General features: G+C 43.5%; 1 protein-coding gene across 2 annotated transcripts in view; it reads right to left on the minus strand.

Annotated features, from left to right (window-relative positions):
* Positions 1-6,064: 6,064 nt before the first annotated feature.
* The window catches only part of LOC147451510 (semialdehyde dehydrogenase family protein), a 52,030-nt gene continuing 34,457 nt past the window's right edge, over positions 6,065-23,637 (minus strand). Inside the window, exons 3-11 of one of the 2 annotated variants that reach the window (XM_086520402.1) lie at positions 12,392-12,491; positions 12,194-12,316; positions 12,031-12,117; positions 11,911-11,955; positions 11,748-11,843; positions 7,131-7,232; positions 6,782-6,868; positions 6,566-6,633; positions 6,065-6,455 (exon numbers count right to left, since the gene is read on the minus strand). In XM_086520402.1, coding sequence (XP_086376528.1) covers positions 6,374-6,455; positions 6,566-6,633; positions 6,782-6,868; positions 7,131-7,232; positions 11,748-11,843; positions 11,911-11,955; positions 12,031-12,117; positions 12,194-12,316; positions 12,392-12,491 — 790 coding nt within the window. In that variant the 3' untranslated portion in view covers positions 6,065-6,373. The remainder of the gene's footprint in view (positions 6,456-6,565; positions 6,634-6,781; positions 6,869-7,130; positions 7,233-11,747; positions 11,844-11,910; positions 11,956-12,030; positions 12,118-12,193; positions 12,317-12,391; positions 12,492-23,637) is intronic. The other variant, XM_086520403.1, reaches the window with a different exon arrangement.

The raw sequence follows: 23,637 nt of genomic DNA on the forward strand, positions 1-23,637 counted from the left end.
GATGAAACTCGTGTCCCGGCTCAAGCCTCTGCACTAAGGCAATCCACTACCGTGAGGTAGCCGCCTTATGTGTGATCGCCTCTATATTAAAAAAAACATTTGTTCCTACCTCCACTCTCGCCTGCCTCTTCGCCTCCCTGGTTCTCCTCCGTGCCACCTACTTCCCCAGTTGTTGTGCATATTGTGATGTGTGCAAGAGCCTTTTGCATGTAGTATATGAGACTCTTCAAAATGGTGAATGTTCTCTCAGAGACAAAACTAAGAGAGATTTCAAAAGCACCTCCTTTGGCTATCATAATGGTGGAAATGATAAAATAAATTATATGTCCAAATGCACCACTACCTTAAATCTCATGCTCACCATCACGCGTTCTATACATACGCGTCCAACATGGAGACTATCAAAAATTGTGTGATGAAGTAATCACTAACCAGCAAAGTATTGGTGCCATTAATGTGAGAATCAAGTAAATCCAATTCAAGATATGTTTTGCTACTTTTGCACGTTTTTTTTAGTGCCATGTACATTTACTATGCAAGCTGAGTCCAATGCAAAGCGTGGACTACTTTTGGTACTGTTTATTATGACTTTAGCTAGAATGTAGGGCACAATAGAAGAAGTGATAAAAGCACCTTTGCCAGCGTGAGAGATCTGGATTGTTTGCCCATTATTTTGACCCCAACTTCACCATCCATTGTAAGACCTAAAATGGTTTCCATTGCTTCTTGCTTTTAAGGTCTAGTTGGATGACTAGTGCCTTATCATCCTTGATGTCAAAGTAGTTTACTATAATGTCAAAGCTTCTTCTTCTTCTTCTTCTTGTGTTGTTCTTTTAAAGCATTGTATATGCAAGTAATGCCTTTCTTATGTTCTCCACCTCACAAGTGAGTTTTGCGTCCTCTCACACATGTTTTACAAGCTAGATTCTTTCTCGATAAATAGAGAGAGGCCTCAATTAAAAATAACATAGTCTTATCTAGATATACATCAAAACTGAATTTTCCTATCCACCAAGCAATCTCGTAGTAGATATTGATTCTTATTTTTCATCAATACCATAAGCAAAAATATTAAAAACAAAATATATTACCACCCATAATATACTCCTCTGTTCAAAAAGCAATTTTCCTCAATTGCTAAGTGCAGCATAAATAACCAACAAGTCATAGCTTTTAAAATAAGACTTAAACTACGATATAAGATATGATAGGTTTTGTAAAACTTAAGAAACCTTATAATATGCCTTAATCTATGCACATATTGCGTACTCTTGTATCCTATACTATTATAATGAATAGTAAAAGAAAAATGCATCATATTTTGACTTATCAAGATATCATTGGCCATCACAAGCATCATCCAAAAACAAAGATCTATGCAAAAAATATTGCATTGTGGTCTTCCCAATCAATCTGATAAATCTAGAACATGGTCAACCTCTTTCAAGACCCATCCCTACTTGGTGCTTCCTAAATCAATGAGTAGACACCACAAAGGCGTGCTACCTAAATTAGAAAATTGGAACTACCCAAATCACTTCTTATGTAGTGTTTCTTGGCATGCTACCTAAACTAGCAAATTTGCACTACTAAAACCACTTGTTATGGAGTGCTTCTTAGCATGGGAAAGTCCACCATGGTGGCGTGCTACTTAAACATGTTAATAGACAGTACAAATTTTTTGATCCTAAAAGTAAATTTCTAAAGGGTGTTGACCTAATCATCAAATGGATACCCGGGAGAAAAGAGTGCACTACCTAAAGTAGCAACGTTGTATGCATGCCATGACCAATGGACTAGACATGCTATGATCTACATTACCTTTGTCACTTGATTGGCTATAAAATTCAAATGAGTTTGAATATTGAAATATGTACAAAAGTATCACCCCTTGTTCCAAATTTTCTTAACTCATCTATTTAGCTTGCACATATAATGTAACAACAAAGCACTTAAAATGTTTTTCCATTGAGTTCCAATCCAAAAAGTTTCCACTTTTTATGTTATTCTTATAGTTTCAACTAGAAACTAATGTCTCAAGTGACACTTTGCAAAACTACTCATAACGTGATGTAGATAAAGAAAACTACGCTAACAGATTCCTAGAAGGTTTAGTCATGCATATGTTGATACTGATAGTAGTATTTGGGATAATATCAAAAGGAAAAATTCTTTGTGATTAGGAAACTACAACTAGAGCAACAGCTATGGAGAAGCACATCAATGGTGATAATGTAATAGCAATTGTAAAATGTGTAATGTGGTGTCCCTTTATATAGTTTCCAACTTGGACAGTCTTCATGACCCTTCAGTAGTGTACATTGACTCCATGCTGACATTTCTCTATCGTATGTGCCAATTGTCACTTGTTGTCTCCTAAGGCATTGTTCTTGTCTTCTCTACCACCAATAGTGCCATATGAGCCAAAAAGATATAGAGCTTGGCATACTCATCACACACTTATAAAAAGGTTCTAGTAAATGACAGGACATATTAGAGGACACGTCTACCTCGAAATGTTATAATGCTATTACAAAAAAATTTCCTTGTTTAATTTCAAGGCTAAGAACTCTTCCAAAGGGAGAGGAGGGGGGGAGAATATTACTTTGTAGTCAATAGTGATACACAAGGTTAATGGCATCAAACCCGCCCATTAGAAAGCGCCGGAGTAAGGCCAAGGTTCATAGGTTGGGGCGCTTGCATCATAGTTTGCAAGCAATTGGGCTAGTGTGGGCAAACAACCCCCTACTTTTAGACCGACCATGACAAGTCATTCTAAGTCTCTCTAAGTGGAGAGCCAAGCCTTGCTCCCTCTCATGATGCAGGCCCGTAGGGGTGCAACATTTAGTTGTGTGTTAATGTAGGCCCATCACCTCCCGTAAGTCCTTTCAAATCATTATTTCTCGCTTCGTGGTTCTAGCGTTGTCAGCCAACAATTACCTATTTTGAAGTACTACTAGCAATGCCCAAGCAACAATTTTCCACTGCTTTCCCTATCCTATTGACATTTATAGATTTTGAGGTTCCCTTAACCCTCTTTTTCTCATGAATTTTTTATCGACCTACAATTAGGGATGGATTTTCTTCTCCTAATATCGGATGGGGCCTTTGCCTCGAACTTAATAAGGCTACCTTAGTAGCCTTAGTAGCCGTCAATGTTGGCTATGTGTACATGGTGTGCAAGTTGTTCAGCATCTCATTTGGATGCACAATGAATTTGGATGCACAATGACTATGTTTAAATCATCCCACTAGATCCAAATCACTTCAATATTTTTCTTGACATTAGAATAACAAGAAGACAATGATTGCAAGTCAAGACCACACGATAAAGAATGTTTTTTCTCATATCAGTTTATATTATCTTGGTCCTCTCGTTACCATCTTCTAGCAACAACTAGTCACCTTTGACCACTTCTTTCTCTAAAGCACCTTCATCCTAGTGTGATCAACCATTTTTTTAAAATAAGAAGGATCTTGAAACATGGTCATGCATGGTGAGGGGACCACATTGGTTTTCAACCATTGCCTCATTGTGCCTCAATATGAAAGAGACAGAAACATTGTTGAAATTTGCAACCCAGAAAGAAACAAGAAACATAAATGAACAAAAAGAACATCAATGCAATGAGGATTATTCATGAGCCTATATTCTTTATCTCTCTTGTCGTAAGACAAGACGCGACCATGATCTCACATCACACTTACAAAAGGCTTAAATGCTTGCCAAGGAACCCATGGCCACAAGGACATAATGAGCTCCTAGTCACAACCCAACTACTAAGGAATAGAGTGTGCATATGGTTGTTATAGCTATACTCGATGGCTTTTACCACATTGCCTAACCCTATTAGAAACAAAACATCAAAAATCAAGAAGATGGAGATAATAGTAGACCAAATCTCAATCCCTCCTCACAAAAATCCTTGTTCTTCTTCAGCAAATCAAAATCCAAAAGCTTTCAATTGCATCCTCATGCAAAAACTCCTCTCCTCAACCCACATAGATGTATCCCACTTACTTATTAAGTCCTTCACTTATTGACGAAGCCTCTCTATCTCTACCTTCAAAAACCACTTCTATGCATATAGTTAGAGTGATGCTTGTACAAGAGTAATCAACCCCCATTTGGGAATGAAAACACGAGACATACCCTCAACCAAACCACAAAGCACCCCTCAACGCATTAACTCTAATTCTCAACAAAGACCCAAGCATCCACCCTCTTCTCTACAGAGACATGTATTTAGCTTTTATCCATAAAGCACTTTTTTCTTGCCCTCTTCTTCAAAAACAACCCAACCTCATCTAACAACTCCTCTCCTAGCCCACACATGTATCCCACTTGCTTATTAAGTATTTTAACTATTTAGGAAACCTCAACCTCTATTTTTAACAAAACTATTCATATCTAACAAAACTTTTCATGTTAAGCAAGAATGTCACTTACTAAAACTAGTTGCATGCAAAGCTATATGTCGCTTGTGCATCTAATTTCCTAAAATGGTTTAAGGACTACCTTCTTGCCTTATTCTTTCAAATACATACTTGTCACATGCATGTATGACTTCGTTCCCATTGGAACAAGGAACCTGACGTACAATGCATAACACAGATAGCAACTCAAGACTTCGCTACATAGTATTTCACAGTGGCATATTGACCATATTTAAAAATGTCCTTGCCTTAAAGAGATCTTCAAAACACAATTTTGCATAGTCAAGAAATCATTGTTTATATTGCATATCGAGTGGATACGCAAGTCTTTATGGGATAGCTAAGAAAAGACAGAAAACCCCACTTCCCTTGGAATCGCAAATGAGATCTTCAAAACACGCTTTGACATATTTGGGAGGTTATGGTTTATGATACCATATAAAATATAATCAAGGAACTGCAAGGACCGTCGCATGGATGAGCAAGCACATCACAAGGAGCAAACCACATCCAACAAACAGCGACACACGACCTATGATTCAATACAAGAGGATAGATCATTCATTATCATACCCGATTGCCATTCTCTGTTGGCTTTTAAACCTTACTCACCCATGCATGAGACATCAACAACCACATCTGACAAGACCTATGAGACCCGACAAGAGGATTGATCAATCATTATCATACCCCACTGCTATTCTCAATTGGCTATGAACACTCTACCCACCTTTGCATGAGCTATATCCTACACCCGAACATCGGTACTAAATGGAGCAAGCTAGGTACATAAAATTACAGCTATGCTCCCTATTAGGTAGTGTCTAATTTTCTTCACCCCTACAATTCGAGCTCCATCTCTCCATTCCTACACGTAGCACTTCCAACCGTTCGCTTTTGTACCTTGCCTTTTTAACCCCCCTTGGAATTTCTGGCCTCCGATAAAATTATAAAAGCTTTCTCTCCTCATTTTGTTGCCAGCCCTAGCTTCACCCCAACATACAACCATGTTGACTTTCATGGTCTTCTACAAGAAAATTTAGTGTACCTTTCCAACTCCCACTTCAAATTAGCTGGTTTGCAGCAAAAGAGCAGCCGATGCTGTTCAAGAGCACTACAATAATTGGCTCTCAGCTCAGTGCTTATGCAATCCTGGGTCACAACTGACTGTCTAAAACATAAGCTTTCAAGAGAAGTAGAATTCAGTATGCTGGTGCCTTGGCTATAGAGTTGTGATGTCATAGAGAAGACACCTTCCTCCCAAGCAACCATGGACAAACTGATGGCATGGCATGAAATATATAAAGTTGTCTATTGTTGAAGGTACCAACACCAAACCCCCTTCACGGAACGGGATTCCAGGTCCAAGCATTCATGCAATCCATATACTTTTGAAGTTATCCATGCCATATAAACCAACCAACCGGTATGCCTCTTGAAGCCAACGGAGCTAACTCACACGCTTCTAGGCACGTGCTAGGGAACAGGAGAATGCAAATAAAAGCAGTCATAATGATGTGAGGCACATGGGTAGGCCAACAAGGGACACTACCGAAAGAAGGTGGCTCGATTGTATGGAGTGTAATACCCTTTGGGATCAATATTTCAAGAATGCTTTCTTCGACAATTGGCACAGTAAAGCTAATCAAATTAATAATCAAAAATTACAAATCATTTGAGGAACATTTGTCTGATCTCTTGCTCTTACGATTAAATTTTTTCCAATGCCGGATAAAGGATTCCTTGAGATTTCTTTGAAAAAACTGGAGTAATGAAAAAGCATACTGCCCTACAACAGGAGCAAGCAAGGGACTACTCAAAAAATTGCAATGCTCAACTCTAAATTGGTTAATGCCGTGTAAAACTGGCCAATCGCCAAGCTAACCGTGGTCAGCAACATGGTGTTCTCTCTCACAAAATTGTTTCGATGGAAGAACTAGAGCAGCTTCTCAGCAATTTGGACAGCATTCAAAGCAGCTCCTTTACGAATTTGATCTCCACAGACAAAAATGTCCAACCTGACGTAGAAGATAAAAATTAATACCAAGGTTCTACTTCCTCTTAAAGACAAACCAAGCTACAATCACTACACTAAGCATCCCAAAGAAATTTTAATCATGTAAAATACCCATGATTTCCCTCTTGAGAAATGTCATGCCTCACTCTTCCAACCGCAACATCATCCTTGTTAGAAACCTAAAACAAGCAGGCAGTTCCAGTCAGTGGAAGACACACTAATCAAATATTACCTAGCCATAGGAAGGCGAGAAGCAAAATTTATCAACTTCAACAAGCTGACCAAAAGTCTTATCCTTTTTACAAAGGTTGAAAATGACCCTTTTACCTCCAAAGGTGTCGGAAAATTATTTGAAGCTCTGTCATCGATAAGAACCACACCTGCTGCTTGTCTAAGCAGCTGCCTTGCAGTGTCCTACGGCATGAAATAGACAGGTTATTCAATAGATAGAGTTTAATCACCTATTTAATACCAACAATGTTAGATTAAATAGCATGTGCTTAATAAGCTTTGTCAGCTAAAATTTGATACATTGACACGCACGTAAAGAGAAAAGAAACTTAAGCCACAGCCATAGTATAGTGATGATCGATGTCATTAAGTCAAGCCACTTGACCAAGTCCTATCAACTTCAAAAATAAGACCTTCATCTTGATAAATATAGATATAGATATACCTCATCCAAAGGTTTCTCAAATTGAAGGTTTATGCTTTCTGCATGAGCACGCATCACTGGTACGCGAATGCATGTTGCAGTCACCTTGACATCTGGATCACTCTGAAATCATCAAAATCAATCAAACTCAATCTCACACAAACACACACACAGAGTAGCCTACTAGACCAGCTTGACGGAGCAGAGGATCAGAATGTGAAAAAGCCAAGTCTGTGCCCGGCTGCCTGGAATTTCTGGCATACAAATAAGGGCACAAAAATCGGACCGTATGGCAGCAGCTGACGTGGCAGTTTTTACACTCGTTGCTTTTCTTTTTTCTACCCGTTAGTGATATCACATGCTTTTAGGCACCAGTTGTAAAGTTGCTTTTCAGCCAAGGTCCTATGAATTAAAGGGCAGGGCCTCAGTTGCAACAAAGAAGTTGTGAGAGGGCTCATATCGAGCAGTTTTGTTCACGACAGTTTATTGATGCAATAAATCATTCCTGCTAGGGGGGGGCAACACTCTACGAATGGGAACTCAGCCTCCAATTGTTTGAAATCGGTTCCACTGATTTTCCATCGGCACACATGGTGCTGCCCAGTTACAGTGGTATCAGCAATCAGTAGTTTGCTTGTCTAACAAGTGAGCCGGTCCTGCTGCTGCTACACAGTAATTGTAGCTAGGCTAATTTCCCTGCATTCACACACCGCATTTGATCACTTCAGATTTTATTGCATCTGTGCATTGGAGAATGTGAGCATGGAGCATAAGCATTGTTACCTGTGGCATACTAACAGTTTTTACTTAACATTGGAGCTATGTACCCAAGTGTAATCGAGAAAGATTACTCTTCTTTAAGAGAGCGGTATTTAACAAGCTGGTGATGTGGCACTGACCACCGACTAGAGCAAACGAGGATACATCAGACGGGGCAGCCGGCAGCCGGCACCAAAAGACCAAAAGCTCAGCTAAGTAGCCCCAAAGATTCTTCCACAAATCATGGGCAACTGTACAAATAGCTGGGCAGGTTTATTGGGCGCAAGTTATTAAAAGCGTTGACTTTATAACATGCAATTAAAAAAGTAGATACTTTTTAGAGATCATTTTTAAAAAAGAATTTGATGCTGTAAAGGACAAGTGGCTATAAATACAGCACACTCTCAGTTGTAAAATTGAGATCAGTGTGTGGTCACATAACAATTATAACTCTCTTAAGAATCAATAAAGAAATACCGCCAAGGGTGCTTAACTCGAGGACAAAAACTCACTGAAGAGGAGAGAACCAAAACTCTCTGAAGAGGACTGCCTCTTCCGTCCCCAGTACAACTTACTAGTGCAAAGTATTTCCAATAAGTCTATTCTATTTCAGTTAAATTGAAAGATTAAATCATCTGACCACAATGATTACACCTAGGGCAGATGCAAAAAATATCCTAAGACCACCAAAACCACCAAGAGGCACAGTCTATGACTCTGCCAGCAATACAAGGTGGAAAAAAAATTGGCAAAAGCAGGCTGAAAATGAGGAAACTACCTCACATAGGCTGGGCACAGCCACAAAATAGCCCTCACTCCCTATGATCAGCCCTTGGGAGATATTGGGGGACTAGCAACTTCGCCAAAATGTAACCGGCTTGACGTTGACAAGGAGGTAATCTCACAGCAACACACGAAAAAAACTGAAAACTTCTGACATTTGAACTTGAAAACAGACAATAGTCACGACATGGAGTGGCGGAGTGAAACCGGCCCACGGGGCGGTAGGCGTTCGCTTTCACCCGAAATTCTTTACTTTAGACACACACAGAGCACTTTGCAAAGGAAACATGCGACGAGAATTAACACTTGAATACACATACGGCTCGGAAGCTAGAATGCTCCGAGCAGACGCCGACAACCTGTAGGCCCCAAAATTGGCGCCCCTTTCGGTATTTCTTTATACATTGAGAGGGTAAATTTACAAAGTAGTGTCCTGGGAATCCTTTGACTATATCCAACTAGATACCACTTGATTTGGCCAAATTTCGGCAACATAACAACCCCAAAATTTGTGCGAAGCCAATTCCCCTGCTGGAACCTACTTCCACTGGCATAAACCCTCTGATTCCTGCTCAAAAACAGTAAATTCAGCACGCTGTATTTATTGGTTTTTGCCCTGTTTTCAACCCCAAACAGTCCCCTAACTGTCCTCTGCCAATGGGGCACTAGTCCCAATGGTTCTGGCGTCCGTATGGCTGAAAAACAGTCAATTTTCTGTGCATACACAGCGCTGAATTTGCACCTGTACGGTGAGGCTATGACCCTCACCGGTGCCTGCTTTGGAGTAGCGGCTAGCTACCCCTGTTCCTGCTCAAGGAGGCTCTTGCCTCAACACAAAAGCATGAACCCACACAGATGTACATCAGTCAAATGAGAAGCCCTCTTGTGGGGCATCACATAACTGCACGTAGGGGAGAGAGAGCAGTGTGTAGCATGTAGGGCATCACTCCTAGCACCACATTGTACTTGAGAGGGAAAGAAAGCACTCCATAGCTCTTAACCTATGACAGGTTCTCAATGAAGCATCCCCCCAACATAAATCGAGCGCCCCCTCTTCTACCCTTGACCTGTAATGCATCTGTGAACAAATAGATGCAAAAAGGGGAAGATTTCCATGGCTGCCAAAACCTGCGTATCGCTGAAAATGCAGCAAAATAGCCCTGTAAACACGCATCTGACGCCTTCCAATGCTGAAAATGAGCTCCTTGGTCCTAGATAAAGTCATGGGAAGCTCAAAAATGGAGAGAAATGGCTGAAAATCAGTGATAACAACCTCCAAAACTGCTCCAAAAAATCAATTACGAGTTCTGTTCTCCCAAACTTGGTAAATTGGCCAAAAGGTGCCACTTGGCACTCATACATGCAATTTCCCTGCATTGGGCTTCCTGCTTAAAAATCTATCAACTGGTGCATTAGTTGACTTTGCAACAGAGTAATAAAATGTTCCCTTGGTCATACCGGAAATAATGACGCGAACACATTTCATGGCCCAAAATAGCAGTTCCATATATTTTAGGAGATGCTTCCATTGGGCTCCCATTGGTCTTCAGACCATCTATCCTCATTGGGACCGCATCCAAAAGTGCAATGTGGCCCAACTGTCGGATACTTTCTGTTGGTGATCCCACCTTGACTTTATGCCTTTATTGAGTTCACTTCCTAGTATCCACCAACCTGCTAAGTGCGACGGGGGGACCTATATGATCTTGAATTGAGCCTAGACATCCTCTTACTATGCGAATTCTAGTGCCGACCAACTTCCCGTCTGCGGGTGAAACTACCGTTCACATTGGCCATACAATGTCCGACCATTTGCAACTTCAAAAAGAGGGTCTCAAAAATTAAACAAAAATCATTGGAAAGAAACCAACAACTAAGGTTAGCAGTTGCCACGTCCTCGTGTGATGGAGTTTCATTCCAGATAAACTAGCCCCAAATTCTAATGCCCCTTTCGGTATTCTTTTTAAATTGATGAATCACAGAGTACACTGTTGAGGAGTCACTCTGCAATTTGCTACCAAGCTGATCTACCACGTGACCCCCTCGGTACCTTTTAAAGGCCCCTAGCCTAAAAGCAATAGATACAAAAAGCTAGCGCTGCAAAAAGCCACTGCTAAAACTGACTAGCGCCCAAACTCTCAATTCACAGATATGCCACATCATCAATTCTATGGATGGCCGTAAATTGCACCAAGTTTTACGTGCTGTCATCTCAGCATTTACAATTTTTTTCGCTCTCTTCTCTTATGTCAGCTGGTTTATGCCATGTCATCACTTTGTGATACAAGGCCAGCCAGACAGATGGCAAACTCCTAACACCCCCTCTCAACTCCTGGTCAGGAGACAACTGGGGACCTACTAGGTGACATTTTAAAAAGCTTCTTGTCAATCCCACATCTAAGAAGACAACAAGACAAGACACGCCTCCATCTCTCTATCAATAACTACTGTGTAACCCTAACTGGCATCTGCAAGTGTCAACACTAGCTTGACACCCCCTGACCCTATGTAGGGAGCCTCCAAAGATACCCCATCGCCCAAATAAATAGGGCCAAAACTGGGGGAAAATATGGAACTGGCCTGTAGGTGAGAAACCAGAAGCACAAGGCAAATGCAAAAAAGTCCTATATCTGGGACCACCAAGAGGCCCACTCTATGACACCGCCAGTAATACAGGGCCGAAAATGAGTAAAATACCTCACATAGGCCTGGCACAACCACAAAGCAGCCCACTCCTTATTATCATGCCTTTAAGAAATGTTGGGCATTAGCAGCTCCGCTAGGAGTAGCAGAGAGGTGGCAAACTCTAGCAAAACATCTAGACACCATTTAGCCTAAAGAAGAGTTGTGATGATACTTAAACAGTTGTTTGTGCAGTGTGAGATTCTCTTCCTCTTTGGAGAAAAAAAGGAAACACATAGATTAAGGCCTTAGATCCACACAATTGTCCCATCAAATTTCAATACTTGCAAAAGCTACATCGCAGACAAAGGTGTTGCACCTTGCCCAGATTTTTGGTAATTTAACACATTGTGGAGTTACTCTCTCCAAGATGCATTCATGAATTATCATTCAATATACAGCATAGAAACATACCCATATCTTCTTAGTCTCCTTCACCAATTTCATTTCCTCTTCATTGTAGCCATTCTGCATTACTGCTGAATTGTGGCTGAAAAGATTGAAGGCATACTAAAACGCACCAAAACAAATCAGAGGAAAGCTCAAAAGATCTCTACTTCCCAAATTAAGTTTCTACCTGTCGCTGGAAGATATTGCATGTGGGAGGCTTACCCTCCAAAACCTGAGAAAAATGCAGTACTTAGAGCTGTACTTCAAAATTCTCTTTTTAAAAGCAAATACAATATACACATTAAACCTCACGAGTTTGCTGTTCTAGCTCAGCCATGGCGGCAGCACCTGCCCCACTGGCTGCCTGGTATGTACTGACAACCATTCTCCTCACCTGTCAAGTAACAACTTTCTTAAGATGCACACATACATTTGTTGGGATTATATATAGAACACTTAATCACACTCACCTTAGCATGGCGATGCAAAGGAGTTGCCGCCATCAAACATATGATTGTCGAGCAATTCGGATTTGCAATAAGAGCACCTTTCTTGTTGCTCAGCTTGATATGAGACATGGCATCTGAGTTCACCTAAGGCATAACAAGCATTACATAAAAAGTAAACCAACGATATGAACCAAGTTATGAGTTAAGTTACATCAGTACCTCAGGAATCACAAGAGGGATGCCTTCATCCATGCGGAATGCTGAACTGTTATCAACCACAACTGATCCTTTATGTACCGCAATCGGTCCAAACTTCTTGCTACAATCAAAGGCCAGCTACAAAATCAGTGCAAATGTGCTTCACAATGTCAACAAAGAGGAGGTGAGGGGATGAACTTACATTTTCACAAAACACAATTCACAAGAATCTGACCTTTATTAAAAGGATCACTGCAACCTTTAGCTGAACATAAGCAAATCAACTACTTAACACCAATTTACTTACTGATGCCTGATTTAATTTTGATATCATATCTAACAGTATCCCAAGTTACATTCAAAGGACTTCTTGTGGGTGGCCCAACAGGCCCTCGCAGAAGTGTATGAACGTGCATGCAGCAGATGTGATCACAAGCATAGAAACAGAAAACGCCTGTTCGGGCCCTTGCCTGCTCGAACAGCATTCCAACATAGGGCTGTTCTCAAAAGACCATGTCCAGATTCAGGTCCAATCCAAGATTAGAAGGCCAAAATTAGGCTTTGTAGCTTACAAGTAATGTTCACCTCTTTCTGGACATTCTTGGGGCCTTGTGCCCTTTGAAGCCTAGCTCCTCAATAGAATCTTGGTGCCCGTGCTTCTAGGTGAGGGCCCAAAGTCTTGAGTGGAGAGTGTGTCTCATTGACAAGGTCATGAACATGCTGTCTTCACTCTGCATATTGACTCCTCTCCCATCTTTATTTTAATGCTGCAAGTAGTGTTGTGTAGAGCTCTCTTCTGCATCCCGGTTTGAGTCTAGGGTTAGGCAATCAAAGACTATGTTGCACATGTGAATGGCAAACGGCTTGCCCATGTTTTCCATTGATTTTACCAAGTTTTTTTCTCGACTTTATATGGTTTTGGATAAAGGTTTGATTTGATCTGGTTTTGATCAAATGATGTGCACGTTCCAAGTTATGCAAATGGTTTTATCATACCAATTGCAGAGTTCTCCATATCCTTTTCGTTGAGATTTTTGTTACATTAAGCAAGCCATTTGCTTTCTCAAATATCATTGATATTAGTAGCAAGACTACTGGTGTAGAGGAAAGCTAGTTGAGGGTACGAGAGGGCAATTTGTGCTAAGGGTTGAGAGAATTTAGAGGAGAGAGAAATCCAACACCTTAAGCGTTGGATCTCTCAAGGAGATTGGAGTTGTCACGACACTGTGACAACCATTATATATATTTGTCGATTTCTTTCCCTTGATTTTATTTTAACTGTTGAAATCACCAATGCCCGGACATTGCATGGCCAATGTGAAACGGCCAATGGCCGAGAGTTTCACCCGCAGGAGTCAAGGCCGGGCAGCCACAATATGGTTGGGCCAATCGGCACTGGAATCCGACTAGTGAAGAAGTGGCTAGGCTCAATTAAAGTCATTTAGGCCCCTCGGTAGGACTTTATAAGTTGGTGGGTACTAGGAATTAAACCAAAAGGAGCAAACTGGACACATGGCAGTATGAGAGCACTCAGCAACCTCCAAGTCAACTCTCAACTTCCAGTGAAGAGGTCGCCCCAAGCACAACTTTAATGGAAAGTTTGCCTTCTCCCCTGTCTCATGTAGCGCGATGATTTGCTCTCGCGCATCTCTCTCCCCCCTTTGCACATATGGCATAGTTACCCAGGAACGGGAAAACAGAACGGGGAATGTGAAACGTAAACTACCATGAAATGCCATTCCCGATTATAGATACTCATGTCTGAAACACGGAAAAGAGATTTGGAACGCGAACCTAGAATGGGAACGGGGAACGGAGACCCGAAAATGGTCATTCCCTATAACTATGACATATGGTAATGCCCCACTATAGTTCTGAGGATTTGATGCGCGTTTGCCAAGGTAGAGCCTTCTGTACAAGAACCGGATTAGCTAATTGCTAATTCCCTACAGACACGCATAGTTCCATCGCGAAGGTACGAGAGGGCAATTTGTGCTAAGGGTTGAGAGAATTTAGAGGAGAGAGAAATCCAACACCTTAAGCGTTGGATCTCTCAAGGAGATTGGAGTTGTCACGACACTGTGACAACCATTATATATATTTGTCGATTTCTTTCCCTTGATTTTATTTTAACTGTTGAAATCACCAATGCCCGGACATTGCATGGCCAATGTGAAACGGCCAATGGCCGAGAGTTTCACCCGCAGGAGTCAAGGCCGGGCAGCCACAATATGGTTGGGCCAATCGGCACTGGAATCCGACTAGTGAAGAAGTGGCTAGGCTCAATTAAAGTCATTTAGGCCCCTCGGTAGGACTTTATAAGTTGGTGGGTACTAGGAATTAAACCAAAAGGAGCAATCTGGACACATGGCAGTATGAGAGCACTCAGCAACCTCCAGGTCAACTCTCAACTTCCAGTGAAGAGGTCGCCCCAAGCACAACTTTAATGGAAAGTTTGCCTTCTCCCCTGTCTCATGTAGCGCGATGATTTGCTCTCGCGCATCTCTCTCCCCCCTTTGCACATATGGCATAGTTACCCAGGAACAGGAAAACAGAACGGGGAATGTGAAACGTAAACTACCATGAAATGCCATTCCCGATTATAGATACTCATGTCTGAAACACGGAAAAGAGATTTGGAACGGGAACCTAGAATGGGAACGGGGAACGGAGACCCGAAAATGGTCATTCCCTATAACTATGACATATGGTAATGCCCCACTATAGTTCTGAGGATTTGATGCCCGTTTGCCAAGGTAGAGCCTTCTGTACAAGAACCGGATTAGCTAATTGCTAATTCCCTACAGACACGCATAGTTCCATCGCGAAGGTACGAGAGGGCAATTTGTGCTAAGGGTTGAGAGAATTTAGAGGAGAGAGAAATCCAACACCTTAAGCGTTGGATCTCTCAAGGAGATTGGAGTTGTCACGACACTGTGACAACCATTATATATATTTGTCGATTTCTTTCCCTTGATTTTATTTTAACTGTTGAAATCACCAATGCCCGGACATTGCATGGCCAATGTGAAACGGCCAATGGCCGAGAGTTTCACCCGCAGGAGTCAAGGCCGGGCAGCCACAATATGGTTGGGCCAATCGGCACTGGAATCCGACTAGTGAAGAAGTGGCTAGGCTCAATTAAAGTCATTTAGGCCCCTCGGTAGGACTTTATAAGTTGGTGGGTACTAGGAATTAAACCAAAAGGAGCAAACTGGACACATGGCAGTATGAGAGCACTCAGCAACCTCCAAGTCAACTCTCAACTTCCAGTGAAGAGGTCGCCCCAAGCACAACTTTAATGGAAAGTTTGCCTTCTCCCCTGTCTCATGTAGCGCGATGATTTGCTCTCGCGCATCTCTCTCCCCCCTTTGCACATATGGCATAGTTACCCAGGAACGGGAAAACAGAACGGGGAATGTGAAACGTAAACTACCATGAAATGCCATTCCCGATTATAGATACTCATGTCTGAAACACGGAAAAGAGATTTGGAACGGGAACCTAGAATGGGAACGGGGAACGGAGACCCGAAAATGGTCATTCCCTATAACTATGACATATGGTAATGCCCCACTATAGTTCTGAGGATTTGATGCGCGTTTGCCAAGGTAGAGCCTTCTGTACAAGAACCGGATTAGCTAATTGCTAATTCCCTACAGACACGCATAGTTCCATCGCGAAGGATTGCAAAAACGGACAGTTTTCTCGTATGAAAACTCATCCGGTTTGAAAGGGAACTGTTTCATTGCATGTGGGAGCCTCTCAGATACGCATAGACATGTTTGCTCCGCTCAAAATGCTGTGAAACAAGAAATTACAGCCTACTCTGTTTTTATGAAGGTTTAGGATTTCGCACCTAAACTACAAGTTATCGCCAGAGGAGCCTCGGGAAAGCCGCAGGTGCTTGTATAGGACAGTTTAGAGAGATTTCCCGCGAGGAATCTCGTCTAATTTAAAAGGCAAGAGACCTTGCAGGTGCAATAGCTCGAGGGGTTTCGAGTGCTGTAATTTGTCGCCAGGTTTTGTAAAGTGCTCTAAAGTGCGTGGAAAGTCACTGTTTACTTGGGATTTTGTCCGTGGAGACTTCTACCGCGGTGATGCTGCCATAATCGGGTTAGAGTAGGGGAATTTCAGCCCGATAAAAGTGGGATAGCTTGTAGAAGTTACAGGTTTTTCTCAAGTGCAATAAGAATAAAGAAATACCCAAAGGGGCGCCAGTCTTTGGGGCCTACAGGGTATCGTTGTCTGCTTGGAAACTCTAGCTCCCAAGCCGTGTTTTCGTTTGAAGTGTTAAATTCCAATCACAAGTTTATCCATGAAGTTCCTCTGTGTCGGAAGGTTTAACAGTGTAAACATCGGGTGAAAGCTAAAGTCTTCTGCCCTACAGGGCCGGTTTCATGGTTCCGTCGCGCGGACAGAATCACTTTTTCCTTAAAGAGTGAGCCTTGGTTGGTTTTCGGCTAAGACACAAAGCACAGTAACTTGGAATTACACTATGGCTGACAGAGTAAATGACACCAGGGAAGAGGGTTTCTCTTCATGGGATAGACAGGTTGTTCCTCCTCCAGTGTTCGAGCATGGCGAAAGTTCACGGCCACCCCTTTCTGTACTTTTTGTTGTTTTCAATTCTCCACAAGGTCAAGGGTTTATGATTAGGCAACTAGATGAGGATGCGTTCAGGACACAATTGGTTGCTCCTATGAATGTGTTTTCTCGATTGGTGCAGAATCCTAGGTTTATGGACTTTCTCCAAGCGCCACCAGTGTCACAGCAGAAAAGGCAACTGTCTCATACTGTAGAGTTTGTTGAGGGCTCAAGCCCAAGTCCCTTGTGCGTCCCAGTAGGGCAAGGAGCACTCACATGTTGCCGAGTCAGTTAGGGCTCCAAGACAAGTTCCTTCTGTCCACGAACAGGTGGTTAGGACGCCTATTCCACAGGCTTTACCAGTTCAGCCAGCCACCTTTTAGAGTGCCAATGTTGCATTAAATGGACAGGGGACCAGTTTTCAGGCTATGCATCAGGTTTTTCACCACCATTGATACATCCTGGGTATTTCGGGGGTGAATCTGTGTTTCAGAGCATGGCTGGATATGCGCCTAGAAACCAGCAATATATGTCAGAAACAGTCTTTGGCGGTATGCAAGGCATGATGCCAAACCTCATGTAAAGTAAAATTGGCCTTCAACAAGGGTTTCAGTGCAATCAGGGCCAATTTCGGGTGCCACATGCCGCTTTTGGTATGGCCGGTTTTTCCGACCAACAGGAAAATATGGCACCGAGGAACCAAAATGTTGATGGCCAAGGGGCACAGATGATCCCCAACACTGTACCCAGGGTGCAAACAATTCCCTATGATAATTTGGGTGTTAGGTGCAGCGGAAGTGAATGTCGAACTTTACTCAAGATGAGTGCTCCAAACTGTGCTCAAGGGTTCCTTTTACTTACGGAAGGGAGAGCCTTCCATTCCTTTAGTAAGAGAGCGCAAATGGTCACAAACAAAGTGGATAAACACTGTGAATGAAGGTGCTGAGTTTGAGAGATAGAGAGAGAAGAATACGACACCAGAATGTTGTCAAACCCTCCTCCAAAGGCCCCACTCTCTATGGCGAGAGCGGTCTACTTATGATTGCACAAATCTCTACAATGCTTGGACTTGCCGACGATGACGAGACGGGCTGAAATCTGAAAATGCTAAGGGGCTGAAATCTGCAAATCTTTATCTGTTGAATTCTGACTCTATGTTGATGATGATGTCGATGGCGACGATGCGACGACGACGCGCTGAAAACGCAGATGCTGAAATCTGCATTTTCCGGGCTGAAACTGCAAACTTCGCGGGATTGACCGTGCGGCGAGAATCTGCTGCGGGAAGGTGAGATCTACGAGGTTCGGGACTTCTTCTACGGGTTCTAAATGCTGAAAACTGAAAACGCTGATGCTTGTGGGGATTCCGTCGCGAAGATCTGTAAAAACATTGAAGTGTCTTGCAGATGCAAAAACGCTAGGGCTGAAAATGGTCTTGCTGTGGAGAATCTGCTAACGTGGGAGTCTTCTGCTTCTTGTTGTCACCAAGCTGTTGCCAATGCAAAAACGCCGGCTGATCTGGTCCAAAAACGCTAGCCTTTTGCTGTGATGCAAAAACGATAGGGCTTGTTGGGGATTTTGTTGAGAAGTTGCCTGTTGAGCAAGTGCTCCTGCTGCCTCTTCTACCAGAAAGTGCTAGCGCTAGGTTTTTATTTATACAAACTTAGAAAAATTGCCCTGCCTACTTTCCAACAAAAGTCACTTAATAAATAAGTGAAAAATATCAAAAATAGGAAAAATGGGTTTAATGCACTGGAAAATTCCCTTGATGGATTCTGATGAGAATGCTGATGATCATGTTGTGTGCAACCGGAGGATATGCATCTACTCTACGTTTTTGGTCATGCACGGTCTGCGAATAGACTCACAAAAGTGCCAAATCACTTCCTATTCTAGACTGACTTGACTGAACTGAACCCTGGTCATGCTGTAGCTTGTCCACGTACACATAGGGTTGGATGTGTCACATGACATTGGGAGTGCTGGAAAAGCCGAAACCGAGAAGTATTGTTGTGGGCTGCCTAAAGGGCTCATGAATTACTGCATAAAGAATAAAGTGGCTATCCTTACTCAGCTTATGGAAGTTGCCAACAGTGGTCATGCCTTGTTGAAGGCAGAAGACAAAGGATTTCAGGGCAACGTGAAAGGGGGCCGAGAGTTTCACCCCCACACAAGTCAAGACCAGGTAGCCACGAGATGGTTGGGCCGATCAACACTGAAATCCGGCTAGTAAGGAAGTGGCTAGGCTCAATTAAAGTCATTTATGCCCCTCGGCAGGGCTTTATAAGTTGGTGGGTACTAGGAATTAGATCACAAGGAGCAAACTGGACACATGGCAGTAGGAGAGCAACTTGCAAGTCAACTCTCAACTTCCAGTGAAGAGCTCATCCCAAGAGGGAGCGCCCCAAAATGAGATCGGGGCTGATTTTTTAATAGAAGTGCTCCACAATGTGTGTGTGAGTAGTGGGTGCAAGTAATCACAGCTTTAATGGAAAGCTTGCCTTCTCCCTCGTCTCATGTAGCGCAATGATCTGCTCTCTCAGGTTTTATGCGCGTTTGCCAAGGCAAGAGCCTTCTGTAAAGGAACCGGATTAGCTAATTGCTAATCCCCTAAAGGTACACACAGTTCCATTGCGAAGGATTGCAAAAACAGAGAGTTTCGTCGCATGAAAACTTGTCCAATTCAAAAGAAAACTGTTCCATTGCGTACGGGAGCCTCTCAAACATGCATAGATGTGTTTGCTCCGCTCAAAACGATGCGAAACAGGAAATTAAAGTGTAACAAACTTGGACACCCCAAGTCAAGATTTTACAACGAACACAGCAAAGATTCACTTCAAAACACTTCACAATTCACAATTAGGTCGCCACGGCCCGGCGTAGTTCCGTGCCTAGAGATATTGACCCCAAAGACTGGCGCCCCTTTCGGTATTCCTTTTTGTATTAATCTGTGTTCAAAGTACAAGAGAGTGGGTACGTGCTCACTCTCAGACTCTGCATCCAGATGCTCTGAGAAGTGAGGCCTAGCTCCCTTATTAATTGATGCAAAGGGATGCCCCAAAAGCTGAATGTTAAAAGCTTCTCAAATTAAAGCAATAAGCCCAAAAGCTGTGAGTGAATTCAGCCAGTATAAATCCAGGGAAATCCATACGCAATGCCACGTCAGTAGCTCTGCAAAAAGCGGGATTTTCCGTACAGCCAGTCTCAGTGGATTTTACGGAGCGTCCTTACAAGCTTGCCACGTCAGCCTGTCTGCGCGTTTTGCGGGTCCGTACCCTGCTGCCTAACTCGGTGAGTGTGTCCAAGGGCCTACTGCCACGTCACCAGTTTTGGGGCCAAGGGGGTACCCACTTCCATCATCTGGTTACAATTGTATAGGGTCTTCTGCTCATGGTAGTCATGGGGAGTTGATCACCCCCTCTTCACCATATCTTGCGTTTGTGGCACTCTCTCTCTCTCTCTCTCTCTCTCTCTCTCTCTCTCTCTCTCTCTCTCTCTCTCTCTCTCTCTCTCTCCGATAGACGGATGACATACACACCATGTACATTTGATTTGTCTCATAGGCCGATTTCGGCCTGACATAGACGTTAAAAATCTTTCTTTCTTTCTTTCTTTCTCTCTCTCTCTCTCTCTCTCTCTCTCTCTCTCTCTCTCTCTCTCTCTCTCTCTCTCTCTCTCATGGTATCAACAGCTTCAGGCTTTGTCGTGTTCCAAGGTGCATCTCCGCATCAGGTACTCTTCCCAAGCGATCGCATCAGCAGCATTTTCTCCAAGAATCAACCAGCGTTTTTACATCCGCCAGTGATCAACGGAAAACCAAGCAAGCGACGACATCTGGAGGGTTTTCCTCACGGGCATCCCCATTTCTACATGCAGTTTTGCATCCTCCATTAGCAATCACCTGCTGGCTGCCAGCGCCAGACATTTCTGGACATTTTTGTCGTGGAAAACTGCTTCAGATCACTTGCGTTTTCTGCTGCCCCTTGCGTTTTTGGGGAGCATCTATGTTTTTGGTGGAAAACCTTGCGTTTTCAGCAGAGGGGGGCAGCACCAGCATCAGCCCACTCAGATCTTAGCCCCACCAGCTCGGTATCCGGTGCTTTGCCGGCGAGAATCATCTTCAGATCTACTGTTTTCAGCCATATATACTTGCTGTTTTGTCTGTTTTGAGCCCTCTCGTGGCAGTGGCAGTGATTCACCGCCCTCCCCAAACCCTCTGCACTGCTCCGGACCATGCCGGGAGCGGACGAGCATGCTGAAAATCACTGGACAGAAGCGTTTTCATCACCTCGCAGTTGCGTTTTTGGGTGGACAGCAGTCACATGGCTTGTGTTTTTCACAAAGGATGAAGTTACCTCCTGCCAGGACACCATCCGATGGCGGTCCATGCGGTCTCTCAGTGATTGCTGCAGTACACGGTATCCTCGACATGGGCTTGATCATCTACTGGCATACGATCCTTGGGAGATCCATTCATTCCAGCCATCATTCGGCGGTTGCACACTCCAGAGGGGGTGGTGACTTGTGGTTTGCCATGGACACACCTATGCACTCATCATAGGAGTTCACACGAGATATGGCCATGCTCATGGCATATGGGAATCCGACATTCCTAGAGAAGACACCACCATCTTGGGTGGACAAACACTTATCACTTGACCTCGACATGTCAGATCCATAGAAACAAGGGACCCGCGGACGGGGGCCTTTACGGTGGGGACGCGACGTGGGACACGGGGATGGGGGACGAGATGCGGGAATGAGACGCTCAGACATCCCTCACATGGGTGCAACAGCAGGACGCATCCCAGGACGAGCGTCCCCGGTGATGGGTGCGGATGGGACGCGGGTAGGGGGTGCCAAGGGGGACTTTTTCAAATTTCAAAAGTAAAAACGGAGCCGTTTTGTGGCCGTCTCACTAGGGGGGTGTTTCTACATAATAGGCCCAAGGAGGACACGTTTTCAAGCTAGCTTGCTAAGGCCTCATGAGTCATACTACATACTACATACCCAAGGGCTTCAAGCTTGACTCTTGAGCCGCCTTGAGCCTTGCCCTCCCCTCTCGAGTCTCTCCTTCCCCTCTCTTTCCCATCTCTCCTCCTCTTGAAGTCGAGACTTTGGAACCTTGAAGCCTACCCCTCTCTCCTTCTCTCTGGATCTCCGAGCTTCCATTTTAATTTTTCTCTAATATCTATGGCATCTCAAGATGGATTCGGAGCTTCTCTAAGCCCTTCTCCTTCTCCTCCGTTCTGTCCCACCATGGCTTCTCAACCCCCTACCTCCCCCAACTTCATATAGGCTGTCACGTGACACATCCAACCCTATGTGTCTGTGGACAAGCTACAGCATGACCAGGGTTCAGTCAGCCAAGTGAGTGTAGAATAGGAAGTGATTTGGCACTTTTGTGAGTCTGTTCCCAGACCGTGCATGACCCGTCACTTAGATTAGATGCATCTCCTCCGGTTGCACACAGCATGATCATCAGCATTCCTATCAGAATCCATCAAAATCCATCAGGGGAATTTTCCAATGCATTAAACCTATTTTTCCTATTTTTGACACTTTTCACTTATTTATTAAGTGACTTTTGTTGGGAACTGGGTAGGGCAAAATGACTAAAGAATATATAAGCAAACCTAGTTCTACAACTTTCTGACTGAAGAGGCAGTAGGAACTTCGCGTTCAATAGGCACCTTCTCAACAAGACCCCCCACCGGCGGTAAACCCTTGCGTTTTCAGCCACAAACCCAAGATCAGCCCAGCGTTTTTCATCAAGAGCAACCTGGCGACAGCAGGACCAAGCAAGACATCAAGCGTTTTGCATCAGCACAACAAGACACCTGGCGTTTTCTCAAATTGACCCCAAGTCAGCCTAGCGTTTTTGGGAGCAGCATATCCACCTAGCGTTTTGTAGTTCCTCCGCGGCAGATCAATAAAGAGGACCAATGTTTTCAGTTTTCAACAGTCAGACCCCGCAGTACGACCCCCAAACCTCGCAAATCTCACCTTCCCGCAGCAGATCCTCGCCGCACGGTCAAATCCCGCGTAGTTTGCAGATTCAGCCCGGAAAACGCAGATGTTGACGCAGATTTCAGCATCTGCGTTTTCAACGCGTCGTCGTTGCATCGTCGTCATCAACATAGAGTCAGAATTCAGCAGATAAAGATTTGCAAATTTCAGCCCTTAGCATTTTCAGATTTCAGTCTGTCTCGTCGTCGACACCGTCGGCAAGTCCAAAGCATTGTAGAGATTTGTGCAATCAATAGTAGACCTCTCTCGCCATCGAGAGTGGGGCCCTTGGAGGAGGGTTTGACAACATCTCTGGTGTCGTATTCTCTTCTTTCTCTATCTCTCAGTCTCATGCACTTCATTCACAGTGTTCATCCACTTAGTTTGTGTCCATTGCACTCTCTCACTAAAGGAACAAAAGGCTCTCCCTTCCGTAAGTAAAAGGAACCTTGAGCACAATTCGGAGCACTCATCTTGAGCAAAGTTCAACATTCATTCCGTTGCACCTTAAATTGGTATCAGAGCTTTGGCAGTGTTCTGTATCACTCAAGGAAAGAACCACAGAATTTTTTTTGCTTGTTGAGGTCGCACGAACCCAAGTTCGCTTGGGCGTGTCGATTCCTAATCATGTTTTTGAAGAGTGACAGGAAACCCAAGAAAGAAGGGCTTGT

The sequence above is a fragment of the Adiantum capillus-veneris genome, chromosome 9 (genome assembly GCF_014529385.1).
Source record: "Adiantum capillus-veneris isolate H3 chromosome 9, ASM1452938v2, whole genome shotgun sequence".
Taxonomy (NCBI): domain Eukaryota; kingdom Viridiplantae; phylum Streptophyta; class Polypodiopsida; order Polypodiales; family Pteridaceae; genus Adiantum; species Adiantum capillus-veneris.